This window comes from Gorilla gorilla, chromosome 2, assembly GCF_029281585.2.
Source record: "Gorilla gorilla gorilla isolate KB3781 chromosome 2, NHGRI_mGorGor1-v2.1_pri, whole genome shotgun sequence".
Classification (NCBI taxonomy): Eukaryota; Metazoa; Chordata; class Mammalia; order Primates; family Hominidae; genus Gorilla; species Gorilla gorilla.
The window spans coordinates 202,321,868-202,343,034 of NC_086017.1; the positions used below are offsets into that span (position 1 = coordinate 202,321,868).

The 21,167-nt window shown below is 36.6% G+C and overlaps 2 protein-coding genes across 8 annotated transcripts in view; one reads left to right on the forward strand and one right to left on the reverse strand.

Annotated features, from left to right (window-relative positions):
• Positions 1-21,167, forward strand: part of OSTN (osteocrin) — a 276,583-nt gene that overhangs the window by 214,255 nt on the left and 41,161 nt on the right. For 4 of the 6 annotated variants that reach the window (XM_055382159.2, XM_055382157.2, XM_055382158.2 and 1 more), the window contains 2 exons: positions 10,299-10,400; positions 16,517-16,731. In XM_055382159.2, the coding sequence (XP_055238134.2) occupies positions 10,299-10,400; positions 16,517-16,731 (317 nt within the window). Of the gene's footprint in view, positions 1-4,695; positions 4,855-10,298; positions 10,401-16,516; positions 16,732-21,167 lie in introns of all 6 variants that reach the window. The other 2 variants (XM_055382160.2, XM_063704468.1) reach the window with 1 other exon arrangement.
• UTS2B (urotensin 2B) overlaps positions 16,622-21,167 on the reverse strand; it is a 117,130-nt gene continuing 112,584 nt past the window's right edge. For both annotated transcript variants that reach the window (XR_010133028.1, XR_010133029.1), the window contains exon 8: positions 16,622-16,706. The gene's annotated coding sequence lies outside the window, so the exon portion shown is untranslated. The remainder of the gene's footprint in view (positions 16,707-21,167) is intronic.

Consider the following 21,167-nt stretch of genomic DNA (forward strand, 5'->3'; position numbering starts at 1 on the left):
CACTATGCAAATGTTATTTTTTAAAAAGTTTATGTATGACAATTCTATTTGAAGAAAGTGGAAGCATTCCAGAAAGGGTCTGCTCTTGCAGAAGGAAATCCCTAGACAGGGCAAGCAGTTGAGGAGTTTCCACCTGAACCAGGCTGTGAGCAACAGGAAGACAGAGAAAGTATCTTCTTTACTTTTATATCCCCAGTATCTGACATGCAATGTATGCCTAATAAATGCATCCTGTTTTTGAGTAGTATAAAATTTATATTTTTGCCCCTTTGTTTAATGTTAGAGATACTTTTCCATTTATTATGTTGGCTAGCTTAATGTAATTATGACGTAAGATTTTGATCAAATATTTTATATAAGTACAAAGTGGGGTAAACAGTGAAGGGGGTCGTGATATTCCACATTAACTTCAGATTTAAATATGCTATATTTAACTTAATTTATCCAATTTTACCCTCTGCAAGCCTTTTAATGCTGCATAAAAAGTTGCCTATGTGTAGAACGGCCAGCCGATATGTGCAACTCTATTAGCTTTTCCCTATGTACAGTTTTAAAGCTATTTTCCCTTTAGTGAGCATTAGAATTAAACAACAAATTTCCTTAACAGAATTGCCTACAATTATACACTAATGTTATTTTCTATTTTTAAGTAACATAGTTTTATATCAAGAAATATTTAGTTATTTGGGGATTTAGGTACAGACTAATGTATGAAAAGGAGAAATCCTAAAGTTTAGAGGAATGATTATCGGAGGTTAGTGATGCATGTAACTTTCATTAGAATGAGAATCTGTGATGTTAAATACTAATGGATGTATCAGGATTCCAGCATGAACTTCATCACATTTTACTGTAGCTGTAGAAACATAGGCTAATCTCTTATCTTCCCTCTACCTTGGTTTTCATATCAAGAAAGCTGGGATATTAGTATCTGCCCCGCATTCCTGTTTACCTTCCACACGAGGCTGCTCCATGCATTCATTCAACACACACATTTGACCCTATGCCAGGCATTCTGTGAGGTGCCTAGATGCAATGGTGAACATGACATGGTCTCTGCCCTAAACGAGTTTATAACAACTAAACCCTTTGTTAAACATCCAGATCTGGGGGTTTAAAATAATAATGGAATCTTTCTTTAAAGTGGCATTGTAGGTTTCTGGCTTCTTAATTTTTGCAAGAAAGAGATTAGTAGTATTAATCACAAATCCAAATAGAAGAAAAAAACAGACAGAGATAGTTAAAAATAAAATTTTAAGATTTTGGAAGGCAAAGTATCTAAAAAAGAGTGAAAATGGTGCCAAATAGAATAAAATCAGTTAATACATGTTCTAGTAATTTATCATTCTTCCTAATTTGTTGCTTTCAGGGACAGTCATTTTAAAATGTAGGTATCTGCCACATTAATAACACTGCATCCATAAAAATATTACTTTATAAAAAATTTGTTTGGGAGATAGAAAAGGGTTTTACACTTACACAAATAGGTTACACTCGAAAGAGCATGAAACTGGGAGTCTGAAAATGAAAGTTGTTGTTCTGGCTCTTCTTCTAACTGGCTTTGTGACTTTGGAAAATTTGCTACTGCCAATTGAAGAGCACTGAGAAATGGGAAGAACACATTCCTGATATTTTAATTTTTTTTCTTTTTTTTTGAGATGGAGTTTCGCTCTTGTTGGCCAAGCTGGAGTGCAATGGCGCAATCTCGGCTCACTGCAACCTCCGCCTCCTGGGTTCAAGCGATTCTCCTGCCTCAGCCTCCAGAGTGGCTGGGATTACAGGCACCTGCCGCCACGCCTGGCTAATTTTTTGTATTTGTAGTAGAAATGGGGTTTCACCGTGTTAGCCAGGCTAGTCTCAAACTCCTGACCTCAGGTGATCTGCCCACCTCGGCATCCCAAAGTGCTGGGATTACAGGCGTGAGCCACCGTGCCCAGCTGATATTTTAATTTTTTTTTAACGGGAAATGTTAAATTTCTCAATGTCAGCTTGCTCCTTTTTTTCAGGAATCCAAAACATAAAGTAAATTCCCATTACACAATTTATTAAAAATAGCAAATTTCAGAAGGAAATGTTTAAATAAATGGCTATGCACCATGAGTATTTCTCAAATGTATTTTTTATGAGGATAATATAGATGATATATGTGACACTGACAGAAGCTACAAGCCACTAGCAATTTTCAATTGCTCTTGGGTGAAAATCCTCAATGATTTTAAATCTCGAATTTGAGTTTATGATGATCCCAAACTTCTTACCCATTTCTAAGCTTCTAAGTGACACAGCCACACTCAGTTGTCTGGTTTGTGAGGCAAAATTCATCAGAGACTGGAATCGCAGTTTCAATAAGAAAAGAGACCGCAATGGCAGGAGGTCCCAATCTTTGCTTTCCAGCAGGTAAGTCTCTCAATCATCTGGGTGCTTCCCTAATCAAAGAAAGCTAGAAAAACCTTCTTTAAAACTTTGTTCAAATATTGTCACTTATTGAAATATCGAGATTACCTATATAATGACAAACTATAATTTATCCTTTTGGTTTTTTCAATATAAGTTTTGCAGATTGTCTCTGTGAATGGCTCTAAGTTCCCTAAGTGACCGTTGGGTGTAAATTTTGTGTTCGTAGAAAAAATTTGGCTTCAAACATCTGCCTTCAGCTTCATAACAATCACTTCAAAACAATTTTTTAAATTATGTTTTAAAACATAATATTTTCAAATTATCTTAGAGTTTACAAAGTGTTTCTACATACTATTTTAGTTTCCATTGTAAAGTTTTTAGTTATAATAAAATACAAATTAAAATGGTGTAGTTGTCTCACAGATAAATTTATATCCTCATATATTTTTAGGAAACAATATTAAATATAAACTTAAAAGGCTTATTTCTTTATTTGAACTCTAAGCCAATTCCATAATTTGTGCTGTTTGTAAATTAAGATTAACTAAAGTTAAATAACTTACATTTTGTGAAGAAAATCAGTTTCATTAGACAGTTTTGAATATTTTAGAGTCTTGTTCAAGATCATTAGCCCATTAAGGAGCACAGCTAAACCTCTTATTCCTGTCCTTCAAGTCTGAGCCTGAGTTTTTCCCCAGCATAATGCTGAATATCTGTATATTGTCTGAAAGAGTTTTGAATATTTTTTTGAATATTTATTCTTTCATTGACAGAGAATTTTTGGAGTCACGTCAAGTGAAAAAAAATATATATATATATATGTATATAAAACCTTCACTAATATCCCACACATTTGTGATGCTGGTGGAGGTTGTAGAGATCTGAAAATTCTTATTATCAAAAATTCGTATTTTGTCTTCACCAATTTTATATCTACTAAAATTAAGATCATGATTACTGAGAAAATATTCAAATGATTATTTTGTCTTGACAGACTGTTAATTCAAAATGCAGGAGAGTAGTACTCAATTATTTTTAAATTATTAATATTATTTATGTTACTTGCAACATTTCTATCTGATAACCAAGTTAAATATCATACAAGTCTTTCTTTCTCTCAGCTTAAAAGAGAGGATATAACTGCATTCTGTGGCATCTGGAACCTCAGTTCTAACAATTTTTGTTTTGAAAGGGTAGGGAAATGAGCATACTGACTTATGCATGATAGGAAAAAAAAGAGAAGTAAGAAAAAAAATCCTAAGTAAGGCCTGGCACACTGGCTCATGCCTGCAATCTCAGCACTTTGGGAGGCTGAAGGGAGTGGATCACCTGAAGTCAGGAATTCGAGAACAGCCTGGCCAACATGGCGAAACCCTGTCTCTAGTAAAAATACAAAACTTAGCTGGACACGGTGGCAGGGCCTGTAATCCCAGCTACTCAGGAGGCTGAGGCAGGAGAATCTTGCTGGAACCTGGGAAGCGGAGGTTGCAGTGAGCCAAGATCGTGCCACTGCACTCCAGCCTGGGCAACAAGAGCGAAACTCCATCTCAAAAAAAAAAAAAAAAAAAAATCCTAAGTAAACATTTTAAAATAAATATATTACCATATGTCATCAATTTTGCCTCACACTTAACATCTCTGAAATTGGAATTAGTCTTACATTTGATAAGCGTATCAATTTAATTGGTAGCATTGTTTTTTCTTAACATGTTCTTAAAAATTGGAATGTCTTACCATAAATGACATCCCAAAATCAAAGATTTGGAGATTCTTTCTTTTCAGCTAGAAATACCTAATTTTAAAAATACTGAAAGTGAAAGAGGAAAATATTTCTGTCACAGCCTAGATGCAATTTTTTGCATAAACTTTGGCTGATTTGAGGAACTCATCCAGTCAGTTTTCCTAGCTAAATCTGCACTATTCTCATTACCTACATGTTAAGTGTCTGCACTTTTACCAGAAAATAGCCAGCTTCACCAGTGAGCTTTAAAAGCCAGAAGCAACATTAGAGGTCAGTTTGACCATCTGCATTTTACTTGGTCTAGAGAGGAAAGTGTTTGCCCAACATCACATCACTAAATAGCAACAGAGGCAATGAAGAGCCTGAGTCTCACAACTCTTGCATCAGGTCTTTTTTCCATTACAGCGAGCTATGCAGACTTTGTGTTAAGCACTGTCCCTTTTAGGCCTTTTTCTAAGATAAAAAATTATTGTCACTCTGTCATTTATTATTCCTGAGTGTTTATAACTTAATGGAGTGGGTAAAGGGTAACCTGAGGAACGTATTATGTTTTACAGACTCACTTATGAGCCAAGCTGACTCACGACTTGCCTGGAAGAACACCATTATTTCAATGGGAGAAGATTTTAGGCGGTGTTGTCGGCAGGCACGCATGGTCATTTCATGGTGTCAGAACTAAGGCCCCTTTATAAAATATCCTGCTAAATCTCTTAAATGTATGTGCTCTGTCGCGGTGAGAAGAGAAAGTAAAGAAAATGTAGCCGTTGAATTAGTTTGTAAATCCTTTAATTAAGTCCTTTATTTTAAATTTTTGTTCAGAGGAGACTGGAGTCTATTTTGAGTATTTCCAATCAAGGTATTAGGGTAAATAATTAAAAATTCCTGGACAATATCAAGATTTACTCACAAACCTAGTACCTTTGTGAATTTCTAATTGTTGGATCAACTATCCATAAGTCAGATGTTAATCATAAATTTGCAGGTTGAAATGTCCTTTACACCTGATTTTTTGTTGTTGTTGTTCAACACCAGACTTCACAAGCAGATAGTTTTAAAGTCTTATTGATTAATAGGTGCATGAGATCAGATACTGGCTTACATTGCTTCTCTTTTTCAGCCTAACCATCTCTAACATTTACACATCTCATAGAAGTTTGCTCTTTCTTTTGTAGATCAATAATTTTCAATCTCTTTTTTTCTACCCCAGCCCACTTGAGAGACTTTTTTCACAATAAAAATAGCTCATTGCAACACTGATTCCTACTAATAAAAACATCTTTCTTCATCTTAACAGGCTTCTTATTGAACTCTAGTTTAAATATAATTAAGCCAGTTTTTCTTTATTGCTGGAATTTCAGAGCCTTTAATGTGAATGGGAACTCTAACACCTCTTTAAAAATATACAATATATCCCAAACATAAATGACAAAATTTTATACCTCCTGACAAAACTTTATACCTCACTGCGTTATTCCATATACCATCATTCTAGCCAGTTTGAAAGATCCTTTCAGGGTATAATCAATTCTTACATGTGGAAAGTCCTTAAAATAAAGCATAAGATGTTATACAACATAAGACATTTGTTTATTCAGCAGAATTATTTAAAACGTCAAAACACATAATAGTCCAATTGTCTAAAAAATGAAGGACGTACAGAGATAATCTTCTTATAAGGCGGATTCCATGGTTGCTGTTTCTTTTGAAACTCCACACTATCCAGAGAAATATTACTCAAAAATTACTTTTAAATAATGATGTGCTAAAAAAATGCAAACACCTTTACTTTGGTGTATTCACGCAGTCAATGAACACCCTTTCACTGAACTTTCTGTGATCTAGAGTATACATGGTGCCTAAGAGATTTTAAATCATGGGCTATATTTATCCACTATCAACAAAAATAGGAAAATGGGGCTGAACTTAGACTTTTCCTTTCCTCCCTATAATTTCCTCCGTTTCTAATTTTGCAGCAATCAAGTTTCAACTAGTTAATCAAATGTCTTTTGTATGGCAGGTGCCAGGGTGTTTGTTTTCATTAGTGTACCAAATGCCATATTTAGGAACTTGGCCTTTTGGTTAACTGGCTACAAGCATGGCTTTAAACCATTAAATGTGTGTATTTAAACTCAGCATTTATTTTTACATCTCCTTATCCAAATAATCAGGATGTGGTTATCTGTAAGATGATACATCATGATTTTTTCCTATATACACCCAAGCACAAAAATATATACCTCAGACATAATCATCAATATTGTAAACACTCGTCATCCTGTGCCATTTATAAAATTACAGAGATGAGAAGAAACCTGGTTAGTGAAATGTACATAAAAATAGTTAAAGGAAATCCACATGGAAAGACATATAAATTTGGGCAATTTTCACATTTGAAACCTATTTTTATGATAAAAAGCAAGAAAGGAAAACATAAAGAATTGTAGTTTGTCTTTGATTAAATGGGACAACAGTTTCTTTTAAAAAGATATATCAGGCCAGACGTGGTGGCTCACGCCTATAATCCCAGCACTTTGGGAGTCTGAGGCAGGTGGATCACCTGAGGTCAGGAGTTCCAGAGCAGCCTGGTCAACACAGTGAAACTCTGTCTCTACCAAAAATACAAAAAATTAGCTGGGCGTGGTGGTGGGCACCTGTAATCCCAGCTACTCAGGAGGCTGAGGCAGGAGAATCGCTTAAACCTGGGAGGCAGAGGTTGCAGTGAGCTGAGATTGCACCATTGCACTCCAGTCTGAGCAACAGAGTGAAACTCCGTCACAAAAATAAATAAATAAAAAAGATATATCGGAAATATGAAATCATTTTTAAAATACAGTTATGTTCTTAGTACATCCTCCTTTATGTAAAGTCAAAGAGACATCAGCAAAATCAGGAGAAAAAGAATACAATTAAGTGGCTGGCTTCCTAAAGTAATCACTAATGCAGGTTTTGGTTGGTATTTTCATCAGATAACTATTGCATTCTTATTGGTTATTTTCCCAGTTTAGAGACATAGTCATGATTTACTGGTTTTGTTTTTATGTTTACAGAAAATCTCAGTTCAAATATCAAGTTAGCGAAAAGAGAACACAGAGAGAATTTATTGCTCCCTTCTAGAAAAGAATGGAATACAGAGAAGCTGCTAGTAACCAGCGTTATGAGACAAGATTCTGAAATAGATTAATTGGTGTCAAAATGAACAACTATTTTAAACATTACATGTCAAAATTATATTTGATAAATAAATGTTATAGACAGTGCTAAAATATTGTATCTCCCTTTCAAGTCTTAACCGACATAGTTAATACAGGTACTATTCTGTTTACATAAAACATTTGTTCACATACCAGCATGTAACATTTATTATTAAAATCTACACTGTTTCATAGTGACAAGTTGTTTTTTGTTGTTTTTTTTTAGGAATGTGGGCCAAAGTTTTTTTTTTTTTTTTTCCATTTCTTGCGTTTGAAATACTCTTTGAAGACATCCTAGGCCTAAAATTCTTTGCCATAGACCTTAACTGCTGCACAACTGCAATCAACCACTTGTCAGGGTCTTCCCTCTCTGTCAGTTTTATGGCAGCTACCTGTATTAGTCCATTCTCACACTGCTATAAAGAAATACCTGAGAATGGGTAATTTATAAGAAAAGAGGTTTAATTGGCTCACAGTTACACAGGCCGTACAGGAAGCATGGCTGAGGAGGCCTCAGGAAACTTAAAATTGTGCTGGAAAGCAAAGGGGAAGCAGGCACGTCTTCACATGGCCAGAGCAGGAGGAAAAAGAGAGGAGAGGTGCTATACACTTTAAACAATCAGATCTCGCGATAACTCACTCTCAGGAGAGAATAGCACCAAAGGGAAAATCTGCCTCCATTATCCAGTGGTCTCCCTCCAGGCCCCGCCTCCAACACTGGAGGCAACCCACGGCAGTGCGTTAGCAGTGGCACGCACCCGAGCCTCTGCCTCTGTGCAAACACTTTGGGGGCAAGGAAAGAGCCACAGTAACAATTTTTCAAGAAAATGTCAAAAAAAATCCTGGGTCACACCAAAACAAATGTAGTTATTAAGGAACTATTTAGTGATGCCTCATATTCTTTCACTTACAGATTATAAATAGTAAATGAGAAGGGGTATGCATGAATCGATTCAATCCTCTCAAAGCTCTTTTGAGATGGGAATTACTTCTCATTTCACAAAAAGTAGAAATGAAGCTTAAGTAGGGTAAAATGATACTTATTCAAGGTTACACTGATACTAAAGCAAAAACATGACTCAAATCCAATCTTACAGATTGCATTCTAGCACCCATTTGCTCTTTACCCCCAGAAGGTTTTCCAAATGACTTTTTTTTAAGAAAATAGAGTTTCTTGAGACTTCTCATTCATAAAGGATGAAGTTGGAAGGCTTTCCCATTGCCATGTACTAAGCGGCAAACCTTGGGTTCATGCCTACTTTGTTCTAGCTCATACTCCACGATCTTCCCTGAGTAGAGCAATGCCCCATTTTACCTACAGTTTTGTAACTTCCAGTAGTCAAACTAGCAGCAGGTCAGCCTGATGTAGGCCATAGATGAGCTTCAGTTGGCTGGATAGTGGCTTTTTAATCTAAAACGTCAGACACATCTTTGTGCTCACTACCCAGAATTAACACGTGTAAGATTTTTACATATTTGCTTTAAAATACATATAGATTAAAAAGTGATTCCCTTATGTTTTTTCTATAAGTTTACTCACTTTTTCATCTCTGCAGAGGTAATCATAATCATGAATCAAGTTCCATTGGTTTATATTTTATATGTATATGTTCCAAAATATATGATATTGCTTTGGGCATTTACAATTTCAGTAAATGGTATAATGTCATGTATTGTTCTATACTTTCCGTTTCTCCACAAAACTGTTTTTTGAAATCCATGCATACAGACAAACATACATTTAAGTTATTTGTTTTAACAGTAAATATGTATTTAAGTCATTTACTTAATTTAAATCAGTAATCTGAATAAATCTCAATTAATCTATTTTCTCTTGAATGGGGCACTAGGTTGATTCCAATTTTTAGCTACTATATACCATGAGGCTATGAACTTTCAGATACATGTTGCATATAAACATTGACAGTTTCTCAGTAATATACACATACCTAGAAGTGAAATAAATGTGTCCTAGGTAAGAGATAAGCATTTTCAACTTTTTTGTAAAGCGCCCAATTTTCTCCAAATGATTAGATTCATTTTCAACTCCACCAGAATTTTTTTTCCTAAAACCATTCTAACATTGCAAGGTGGACCAATTTTTGCCAATCTAATGTGTGTAAAATGGCATTTTACTTCTATTTTTATTTGAATTAAAGAAAGTGTATGTATTGTGGAAGGTTTTGTCCATTCAGTTCTCCTCTTTTCTATGAATGTGTGTTCATAACTTTGGCCCATTTTTATTTAATTTGTGTCTATCTTTAAAGTTCTATTTAAAGGGTTCATTTACATTTTCCAAATGCTGATCTTTCTTTTATGTATATATTGTACACATATCATGTATATATTGAATATATCTTCCATTAAGTAATTTGTCTTTTGATTTTTTATTTTATTTAATATGTAATTTTTTAATTTTGATATAAAAACATAGTTTTTTAAAAACAATTTTGAATCTTGCTTATGAAATCCTGACATGATACAAGGACATAAAGAAATTCTCCTAATGGATGGTGGGTGTTTTGAAATTTTGAATTTAAATATTTTTAGACACTACAGTCTCCCTGGTTCACCACAGACCAATCAGGACTTATGCTCTAATGCCTTACCACTGTTACAAATTTCTCCTCAGTTACATATATAATGTTGTAATCTCTAGGTCTGACAGTAAAAAAATAGTTACATTACCTGCATTTCTCAGATTGTGGGTCAGTTTGAATTAAATTATTATTATAGCTGTACAACCCTAATCCAGGGTCTCCATGGAAAAGAAACCTTGACAGAATTCGTTCTGGGAGATGGACAGCTTCTATTAAGTATTATTTACGTTTTGTAGAGATGCACTCAAATATACTGAAGCTGAATAATTTGGCTTAACATTTGCCTCTAACAGTCCTTTTAGGAACTTCTGTTTTTTGTCTTTACATTCCAAACGAATCAATGCTAACTATGACATATGTAACCCTTAGATGCTGGACTGGAGATTGGCAAGTGCACATTTCATCCTGGCTGTGACACTGACACTGTGGAGCTCAGGAAAAGTCCTCTCAGTAGGTGTAACAACAACAGAGGTAATGGAAACTAGCTTACAGAAATAAATATACATGTTTGACATGCTTTATAAATGACATGTTTGTATATAAAAGAATATATATTAAAATATATTTCATATACGTAAATATAATTTACATATTTATATATCATCTTATATATTTTATATAGAATATATATTTTATAAATATAATGTATATATTTATATATTACATATATATTCTTTTGTAAACGTTTCTTTTTCTTTTTTTTTTTTTTTTTTTTTGAGTCCGAGTCTCACTCTGTCCCCCAGGCTGGAGTGCAGTGGCGTGATCTCAGCTCACTGCAACTTCCACCTCCCAGGTTCAAGCGATTCTCCTGCCTCAGCCTCCCAAGTAGCTGGGATTATAGGCGTGTGCCACCACGCCCAGCTAATTTTTGTATTTTTAGTAGAGACAGGGTTTCACCGTATCGGCCAGGCTGGTCTTGAACTCCTGACCTTGTGATCTGCCCGCCTCAACCTCCCAAAGTGCTGGGATTACAGGCGTGAGCCACCACGCCCGGCCTATTTTTTGACTCTTTTGTAAACATTTCATTTCTACTAGAGTAAGAAGGAGGTGCAGCTACCAATAAGAAAATGTACACAAAATAAAATAGAGAAATAACACAAAATCAAGAAAATCGGTAGTTTTTTATTGTCTTCTTTTTATTGCCAACATGCCATTCAAGGTTGTGAACTTGAAATGAAAAGAGCAGTAATCACGATCTTCTCCTCACAGAGGAGTCGGAGCAAGCCAGTTATCTAAACGTGGAAAGAAACTTAAGAACAAAGACTTGAATTCCTTGAACAAAAAAAGCTTTAAGAGAAAATCCATTATTATAGCCATATTTAATTGAATCAGTTATGTCAGAATGAAGGACTTTTATGTAAAATTTGAAGTGGTTTGCATGCCAAAATTTGAGTAGTTTTGTTCAAACTTTTAATTACAGTACAAATATTTTCTTGGTGCTATGACTAAAGTACAAAGAAAAAGAAATGTGAGGGCATCACAAGGAGAAAAATTAGTTTATTTGATCTTATTAGAAACATGTTCTTTGTGTTTCTTAAATAGTGTAAAGTGAGAGTCTGAAAAGCATTATATTAAAGGACAAGTTTTCTAAAAGTTTGTTTTTTAAGATTAAAGATATTTCTTAAAAAAAGATTGTTTAGTGTGTGTTAGTTGGAAGAATAAAAGCATATTTTTGGAGGATGCTTTGAAAGATAAAAAATTCTTTACCCTTTGAAGGTTTATCTCCTTTAGGGTTTCTTTCTGGTCATTTGCATCCTTCCCACCTCCAGTTTCTATGTTATCAGGATTATATAAGGAAGTGACAGAAGCTAAGATCTCAGGAGTAGTTTGAAACCATATTGTGGGATTTGTGCTATAAGTAATAAAGAACTGTGAAAGATTTGTAATTTTCTTTTTATATGACAAAAGTGGTATTGGGGATAACTAACTTTATAACAGTATTATGGGTGAAATAGAGAAGAGAGCGATGGGAGGTATCAAAGCAAATTGTAAGGTGATTAAAGGAGTACACTAAGCAGTAAAGAGGACTTCATTTAAAGTCACCACTTGGATGACCAGAGGTCAAGATTTGGAGAAGAGTCTGGCCAACATGGTGAAACCCTCTCTCTACTAAAAATCCAAAAATTAGCTGGGCGTGGTGGTGGGCGCCTGTAGTCCCTGCTACTTGGGAGGCTGAGGCAGGAGAATCACTTGAACCTGGGAGGCAGAGGTTGCAGTGAGCCAAGATCGCACCAGCCTGTTAACAGAGTGAGACTCCATCTCAAAAAAAAAAAAAAAAAAAAAAAAAAACAGCAACAAAAAAACACCACTGATGGGAATCAAAAATAGCAGCCAGAAGAGAGATTGTCCTGCAAGAACTGACGAGACTTAGGGCACATATGACTGTATAAGGAAACAGGAGGCTCAATAGCTTTCAGTTTGTACACCAGGCTACAACTATTTTAAAAGAGACTTGCTTGAGTCAATGATTAAAAGGCTTGAAAATGCTACTCTTTTGTTCTACTGGAGAAAATGAAGAGAACAGAAAAATGTATTAGTCCATTTTCATACTGCTATGAAGAACTACTTGGTCAGGTGTGGTGGCTCATGGCTGTAATCCCAGCACTTTGGGAGGCCAAGGTAGGTGGATCACTTGAGGTCAGGAGTTCAAAACAAGCCTGTCCAACATGGTGAAACTCCATCTCCACCAAAAATGCAAAATTAGCTGGGTGTGGTGGTGACCACCCATAATCCCAGCTAATCAGGAGGCTGAGGCAGGAGAATCACCTGAACCTGGGAGGCAGAGGTTGCAGTGAGCCGAGATCAAATCACTGGACTCTAGTCTGGGCAACAGAGTGAGACTTTGTCTCAAAACAACACAACAAAAAACTGCCCAAGACTAGGTAATTTATAAAGGAAAGAGATTTAATTGACTTATAGTTCTGCATGGCTGGGGATGCCTCAGGAAACTTACAATCATGGCAGAAGGTGAAGATGAAGAAAGGCATATTCTTCACAAGGTGGCAGGAAGGAGACTGAATTACCAAACATTTATAAAACCACCAGATCTTGTGAGAACTCACTATCATGAGAACAGCATGGGAGAAATTATCCCCATGATTCAATCACCTCCACCTGGTCTCTCCTTTGACATGTGGGGATTATGGGGATTACAATTCAAGATGAGATTTTTGGTAGGGTCACAGCCAAACCATATCATTTTGCCACTTGCCCCTCCCGAATCTCAGGTCCTCACATTTCAAAACACAATCATGCCTTCCCAACAGTCCTCCAAAGTCTTAACTTATTCCATCATTAACCAAAAAGTCAAGTCCAAAGTTTCATCTGAGACAAGGCAAGTTCCTTCCACCTGTGAGCCTGTAAAATCAATAGTAAGTTTGTTACTTCCTAGATTCAGTGGGGGTACAGACATTGGGCAAATAAACCCACTCCAAATGGGAGAAATTGCCCAAAACAAAGGGGCCACAGACCCCATGCAAATCAGAAATCCTACAGGGCAGTTATTAAACCTTTGGAGATCATTCCAAAACCATTTCCTTTGACTCCGTGTCTCACATCCAGGTCATGCTGATGCAAGAGGTAGGTTCCCATGGTCTTGGGCAGCTCTGCCCCTGAGGCTTTGCAGGGTACAGCCCCACTCTCAGCAGCTTTCATGGGCTGGCATTGAGTGTCTGTGGCTTTTCTAGATGCACAGTGCAAGCTGTCGGTGGAGCTATCCAATTTGGGGCCTGGAGTACTGTGGCCCACTTCTCACAGCTCTACTGGGCAGTACCACAGTGGGGATTCTGTGTCAGGGCTCCGACCCCACATTTTTCTTCTGCACTGTCCTAGCAGAGGTCCTCCATGAGGGCTCCACCCCTTTAGTAAATTTCTGCCTGTACATCCAGGTATTTCCACACATCCTCTGAAATCAAGGCAGAGGTTCCCCAAACTCAATTATTTACTTCAATGTACCAGCAGGCCCCCAAACATGTGTAAACCAGTGTAAACCACCAAGGCTTGGGGCTTAAACCCTCTGAAAGAACACCCTATCTGTATGTTGGCCCCCTTAGCCACAGATGGGATGCAAGGCACCAAGTCCCAAGACTGCATAAAGCAGCAAGGCCCAGTGCCTGGCCTATTAAACCATTTTTCCCTCCTAGGCCGCTGGGCCTGTGATGGGAGGGGCTGCCATGAAGACATCTGACATGCCATGGAGACATTTTCCCCATTGTCTTAGCAATTAGCATTTGGCTCCTAGTTACTCATGCAAATTTCTGCTGCTGGATTAAATTTCTCCCCAGAAAATGGGTTTTTCATTTCTATTGCATCATCAGGCTGCAAATTTTCCAAACTTTTTGCTCTGCTTCCCTTTTAAACATAACTTCGTATTTCAAGCCATCTCCTTGTGATTACATAAAACTGAATGCTTTTAAGAGCACCAGCTCATATTTTGAATGCTTTGCTGCTTAGAAATTTCTTCTGCCAGATACCCTAAACCATCTCTCTCAAGTTCAAAGTTCCAAAGATCTCTAGGGCCAGGGCAAAATGCTGCCAGGCTCTTCGATAAAGCATAGCAACAGTCACCTTTGCTCCAGTTCCCAACAATTTCCTCATCTGCATCTGAGATCACCTCAGCCTGGACTTCATTGTCCATAAAACTATCAGCATTTTGGTAAAAACTATTCAACAAGTGTCTAGGAAGTTTCAAACTTTCCCACGTCCTCCTGTCTTCTTCTGAGCCCTCCAAACTGTTCCAACCTCTGCCTATTTCCCATTTCCAAAGTTGCTTCCACATTTTTGGGTATCTTTATAGCAACACCCCACTCTCTGTGGTAACAATTTACTGTATTAGTCCATTTTCATACTGCTATAAAGAACTGCCCAACAGTGTGTTATTTATAAAGGAAAGAGGTTTAATTGACTTACAGTTCTGCATGGCTTGGGAGTCCTCGTTAAACTTACAATCATGGTGGAAGGCAAAGGGGAAGCAAGGCACCTTCTTCACAAGGCAGCAGGAAGAATGAATGCAGGAGGAACCGCCAAACACATGAAACCAGCAGCTCTCATGAGAACTCACTCACAATCCCAAGAACCACATGAGAGAAACTGCCCCCATAATTCAATTACCTCCACCTGATCTCTCCTTTGACATTTGGGGAGTATGAGGATTACAATTCAAGATGATATTTTGGATGGGAACACAGCCAAACCATATCAAAAGACAATAGAAGGAATAATCTTAGAAGAAAAACAGAAAGTGAAGAAAAATCAAAACCAAGACCAACAGTCTGGCACATGGAAGAATGACTAAAAGTGGGAAGGGAAGAGATTCCCCAGAGCAAAAAAATTTTTCCCTCATGGGAATATTCTCACGATCTTAGAAAAAAAGCAGTATTTGTGGGACTACAGAATGACTCAAGATTGTTAATAGGAGCATTTAAGAAATGCTGCCATTGGGCCTCAGAGAGGAAAAGACAGACTTCACAAACTGGACAGCTCTACATTTATGATTTGGATGAAGTACAAAGTGGCAATATGTGTAAGAAACAAACAAGAAATTTTACATGGGGCACAAAGTTATTGGGATATCTCAGACACATTGCAGACGCTAGTATTTGTTAATAAATCACAGGGATAGAGATGGTGAGATGCTTAGACACAGAGACTAAATTTTTATTTTTGTATCCTTCATGTCCAATGCAGAACCTAGCACATACTGGATTAGTAATGGCTTGAGTTAGTAAAGAATGAATGAATGGTAAAAAAAAATAGAATGAGATTTGGTTGGGAATTCATTTAATAAATATTCATCAGAAATTTGTTGAATACTAACTATGAGCAAAATATGAGATGAAGCATTAAATAAAGTAAATGAAAGACTAATTAGACAAAGTCATTGACTAATAACAAATACAAATATACTGTAACCAACCTGGCACAAGGCAAAAAATAGTAAGTGCAGTGATGAAAGAGGTATATAGATAAAGCACTATGGGAACGATAAGGAAGGATGAAGTTGTTGCTGAAACAGAATCTGAAAAAATGATCCGTAAATATGCTAAATTTTAAAGGATTCCAGAAGTTTTTCTTTTCTTTTCTTGTTTTATTTTTTCCCTTCGTTATATCCCTCTTCTATGTGTTTCAGTCCCCAAAGATCTAGCACTCTCTATGGAAAATAACTTCATAAGAAATTCTAAGGCCAGGTGTTGTGGCTTACACCTGTAATCGCAGCACTTTGGGAGGCCAAGGTGGGTGGATCACCTGAGGTCAGGAGTTCGAGACCAGCCTGGCCAACATGGTGAAAGCCCATCTCTACTAAAAATACAAAAAATTGGCCAGGCATGGTGGCAGGCGCCTGTAATCCCAGCTACTTGGGAAGCTGAAGCAGGAGAATTGCTTGAACCTGGGAAGTGGACATTGCAGTGAGCCGAGATCACGCCATTGTACCCCAACCTTGACAACAAGCGCAAAACTTTGTCTCAAAAAAAATTATAAAATGTTACATGATGAGTATGTCAGCTAACAGTAGCAAAAGCCAGATGCATATGTACATACTTGGAGTCTCTTTGTCTAAATTAATGGAATCGCCTTTCTCTGCTTTATAGGCCTTTGATTCTGGAGTCATAGATGTGCAGTCAACACCCACAGTCAGGGAAGAGAAATCAGCCACTGACCTGACAGCAAAACTCTTGCTTCTTGATGAATTGGTGTCCCTAGAAAATGATGTGATTGAGACAAAGAAGAAAAGGAGTTTCTCTGGTTTTGGGTCTCCCCTTGACAGACTCTCAGCTGGCTCTGTAGATCACAAAGGTAAACAGAGGTAAGTGAACTCAGAAAAAGAAAGTTTCTATTTTCTAATTATTTCCTTCTGGATTCTAAATCAGAGAGAATTCCACATGAAAAATACAGTGAAAACCTTGTATATAAACAGATTTGATGGCATGTTAGCTAATATGTAGGTTTAATAATACAGTTTTCTAAATAACTGTTTAGGGAGCAAAATGACTGCCGCAGTGTGCCTTAGCATTTTTGTCATGTTTCCTAAGAAAGATTCTGTCTTATGCAGATATAAAGCAGTTATTATAAGACATTACTGCATTTGGGAGGTGATGCAAAATGTATGCTCAGTGGTATAAATGTTCTGGTGAATTGAGTTTTCCATTTACTAGAGGTAACAGGAATACCCTTTGGTTTTTACCTGTGATACAAACCGTTCCAAATTGTGTGAATGAATCTGAGTGACAAGTTCTCAGAACGTGGAGTCAGAACGCATGTGTTTCTGTCAAATTTCTGTTTCTTTCTATGTGACTTGTAAAGTATCTTATCCTCTCTGATCCTCAGCTTATTTATGCATAAAGTGAGAATAATTACTTGCTTCCATAAAATTCAAATGAGATAATCAAATGTAAGTGCTTCATAGAATGCTAATTACGGATTTAGAGTAGTGAAATATCCCTTTATGTCAGTAATTTAAAGTAATCATTCCAAACTTAGTTCATTTTCTACCCCTTCAATATCTGTTCTTCATACTGTACATTTCATATTAGAAGTGGCACAAAAGACGACACAAGTACCATAGACAGGAATCTGGGAAATTGACCAAGATTCCTTTAGTTCATCCTGAACATTTCTCACTAAATTCTCTAAAAACTGTTTGCTTTACATATTAAATATCTCCAGAATATCACTCTTCATTAAGGCTTTTCTAATTCTGGCCTAAATTATTAAATTTTTTAAACATTTATTCTTTCTCCACTCTTTCCTCATCTCTACCTCCACCACCATCACCACCCCTTTATCACCGGCGTATCCTGTACTCGGCCAGCAGGCTAATCATCTAAAACAAAAGTCTGTGTGAAATGTTATCCATTGCTTACAGTACAAAAGTCAAACTCCTTTGCAAGGCCTACAAGGAATTTCATAATCTGGAACCTCATTTCTTCTTGTATTCCTTTTCACATCCTTTGCTACCATCTTTCTTAATACTTAGAGACCTGGGACTTTTCATTCTTGTTCCTGGTTCCCTGGTTTTTTATGCTAAATGATTATCAGGATACTTGTCGCAATTTGCTATACCTCTGTTCTGAAAGATTCTCAAAGCTACACTAGAAAATAAAATCATCATTTGAAGACCATAACTTAGACTACATGTATGTGAAAAATAATCCTCTCCTATATTTTGAAATTTAGACCCTACTTTAACTAGAGAAATAGAAATTAGTTCCACTATGTTCTGGGTACTATGTTAGGTTCTGGGTACTATGTTAGGTTCTGGTGAAAAAGAGGAGAAAAATATAGTTTACATACCTCAAAAAAAATCACATACTAATTGAAAACATAGTATTATTTATAACAAATTGTAATACAAGAAATGATGAAGAGAAAAGGGAATGCTAGTACACTGTTAGTGGGAATGTAAATTAGTATAACAACCATAGAGAACAGTTTAGACGTTCCTCAGAAAACTAAAAATTGAGCTACCGTATGTTCCAGCACCACCACGGCTGGGTAAGTATATCAAAAATAAATATACGTTTAAAAACTAATTTAAAAAGAAGAACATCGGCATCCAAAGAATAGTTGAGCTTTTAGAGAAGAAAATATGGTGCCTTCTAATAAATGTTATTTCTTTGGCTCCTGGATATCGCAACATGGTCAACTAAATTATCTATAAATCAATATATAAATGCTGTACATAAATATATATAAATTTATTATAGCATAAATACTATAGTATACTAAATATACACTGCATAAATACTATATAATTTACATTGAAGCTTCACCATATGATATGGTTTGGCTGTGTCCCCATTGAAATCTCATCTTGAATTGTAGTTCCCATCATCTCCATGTATCATAGGAGGGACCCAGGGGAAGGTAATTGATCATGGGTGTGGTTACCCCCGTGCTGAAGTTCCTGTGATAGTCAGTGAGTTCTCACGAGATCTGATGGCTTTATAAGAGGCTTTCTCCCTTTCGCTCTGCTCTTCTCCTTGCTGCCACCATGTGGAGAAGGACATGTTTATTTCCCCTTCTGCCATGATTGTAAGTTTCCTAAGGTCTCCCCAGCCCTGTGGAACTGTGAGTCAATTAAACCGCTTTCCTTTATAAATTACCCAGTCTCAGGTATGTCCTTCATACCAACATAAGAACAGGTACCACAGAGAGTGGGGTGCTGCTATAAAGACACCTGAAAATGTGGAAGCAGCTTTGGAACTGGGTAACAGGCAGAGGTTGGAACAGTTTGGAGGGCTCAGAGGAAGATAGGATAACATGGGAAAGTTTGGAACTTCCTAGAGACTTGTTGAATGACTTTAGCCAAAATGCTGATAGTGATGTGGTCAATGAAGTCCAGGCTGAGGTGGTCTCAGGTGGAGATGAGGAACCTCTAAACTGTTCTCTATAGTTGTTATACTAATTTACATTCCCACTTCATTTTGACCAATGTCTCCCATTTGGAACGGGTGTGTTTACCCAATGCCTGTCCCCCACCATTTTATCTAGGAGGTAACTAATTTGCTTTTGATTTTACAGGCTCATAGGCAGAAGAGAACTGCCTTGTCTCAAATGAACTTTGGACTTGGACTTTTAGGTTAATGCTGGAATGAGTTAAGATTTTGTGGGACTGTTGGGAAGGGATGATTGTGTTTTGAAATGGGAAGACGTGAGATTTGGGAGGGGCCAGTGATGGAATTATATGGTTTAGCTGTGTCCCCATCCAAACGTTATCCTGAATTTTAGTTCCCATGATCCCCTCGTGTTGTGGGAAGGACCAGTGGGAGGTAATTGAATCATGGGGGTGGCTACCCCCATGCTGCTGTTCTCATGATAGTGAGTGAGTTCTCATGAGATCTGATGATTTTATAAGAGGCTTTTCCTCCCTTTTGCTCTGCATTTCTTGTTGCCACCATGTGAAGAAGGATGTGTTTGCTTCTCCTTCTACCATGATTGTAAGTTTCCTGAGGCTTCCCCAGCCCTGTGGAACTGAGTCAATTAAAATTCTTTCCTTTATAAATTACCCAGTCTCAGGTATGTCCTTCATAGCGGTGTGAGAATGAACTAATAAGCCATAATAATTTATTTAGAAAGTACCATAATGAGAAACTACCTAGGTGATATAATCTATCTAGCTAGCTATCAAATATAGCTCAGCTTACAAGAAAAAAGGGGAAATTGGCAAGCATTTAATAGCCATCTGAACAGATTTTCACATATGAAAGCTACAAATAAGCCATTATAAATATGCAAAAATTTAGGGAATATTCCTTCCATGAGCATATCCTGAGGAAGCTAATATATGAGTTACCTTGGGCAAGCCAAATGACTGGAGAGATATCACCGTTAGAAGTAGGTGTGAGCATTAACTTTAAAAGCAAAGTAAAATGATGGTAGCAAGGAAGAGAATGTGTTATAGTACACGGTTTGAAAAAACAGATACAGCACAACCATCAAACTTTCAGGTAAAACAGTGATAGTACATAAAATGTGGAATGAGTATTTTATTGCTTCATGGCTATTAACTGAAAATAAAAAATTATTACAACAAATAGATGCTTGGGGACTGAAGAAGAAAGAAAACATTACAAACTGAATTTTATAAGTCTTGTACTAAATAACAATAGACAAAAACTGAAAACAGAGAGGTGCAAGATTATTATATAAAATGTTAATACAAAAATAATCATAGGAATAAAAACTAAAATTCCTCTATGAAAAAAACAGCACAATAAAATAGAATACAGAGACATCCTGTATGTAATAAACTCATATGTAAGTTTTAAAATATGATAAAAAACTATTATATCAATAAATGTAAATGGATATAACTTGCCTATTAAAATACCAGTGTTTTCAGACTTGCTGATAAAGGAAAATACAATGCTTTTCTGTATTTGAGAGATGCAATTAAAAATAACAAGATTTAGGATGGATAACAGTAAAAGAATGGACAAATGATACCAGAAAAAAATATAAATTAAAAATGAAAAACAGTGCAACAGCATTTACCAAAGAGAAACTACAAAGAATGCCAGAAAATAGAAAGAAATGTATTAATAAGGCCGGGTGCCATGGTTTACACCTGTAATCCCAGCACTTTGGGATGCTGAGGCGGGTGGATCACCTGAGGTCGGGAGTTGGATGCCAGCCTGACTGACATGGAAAAACCCCGTCTCTACTAAAAATACAAAATTAGCCAGGCGTGGTGGTGCATGCCTGTAATCACAGCTACTCGGGCTGCTGAGGCAGGAGAAT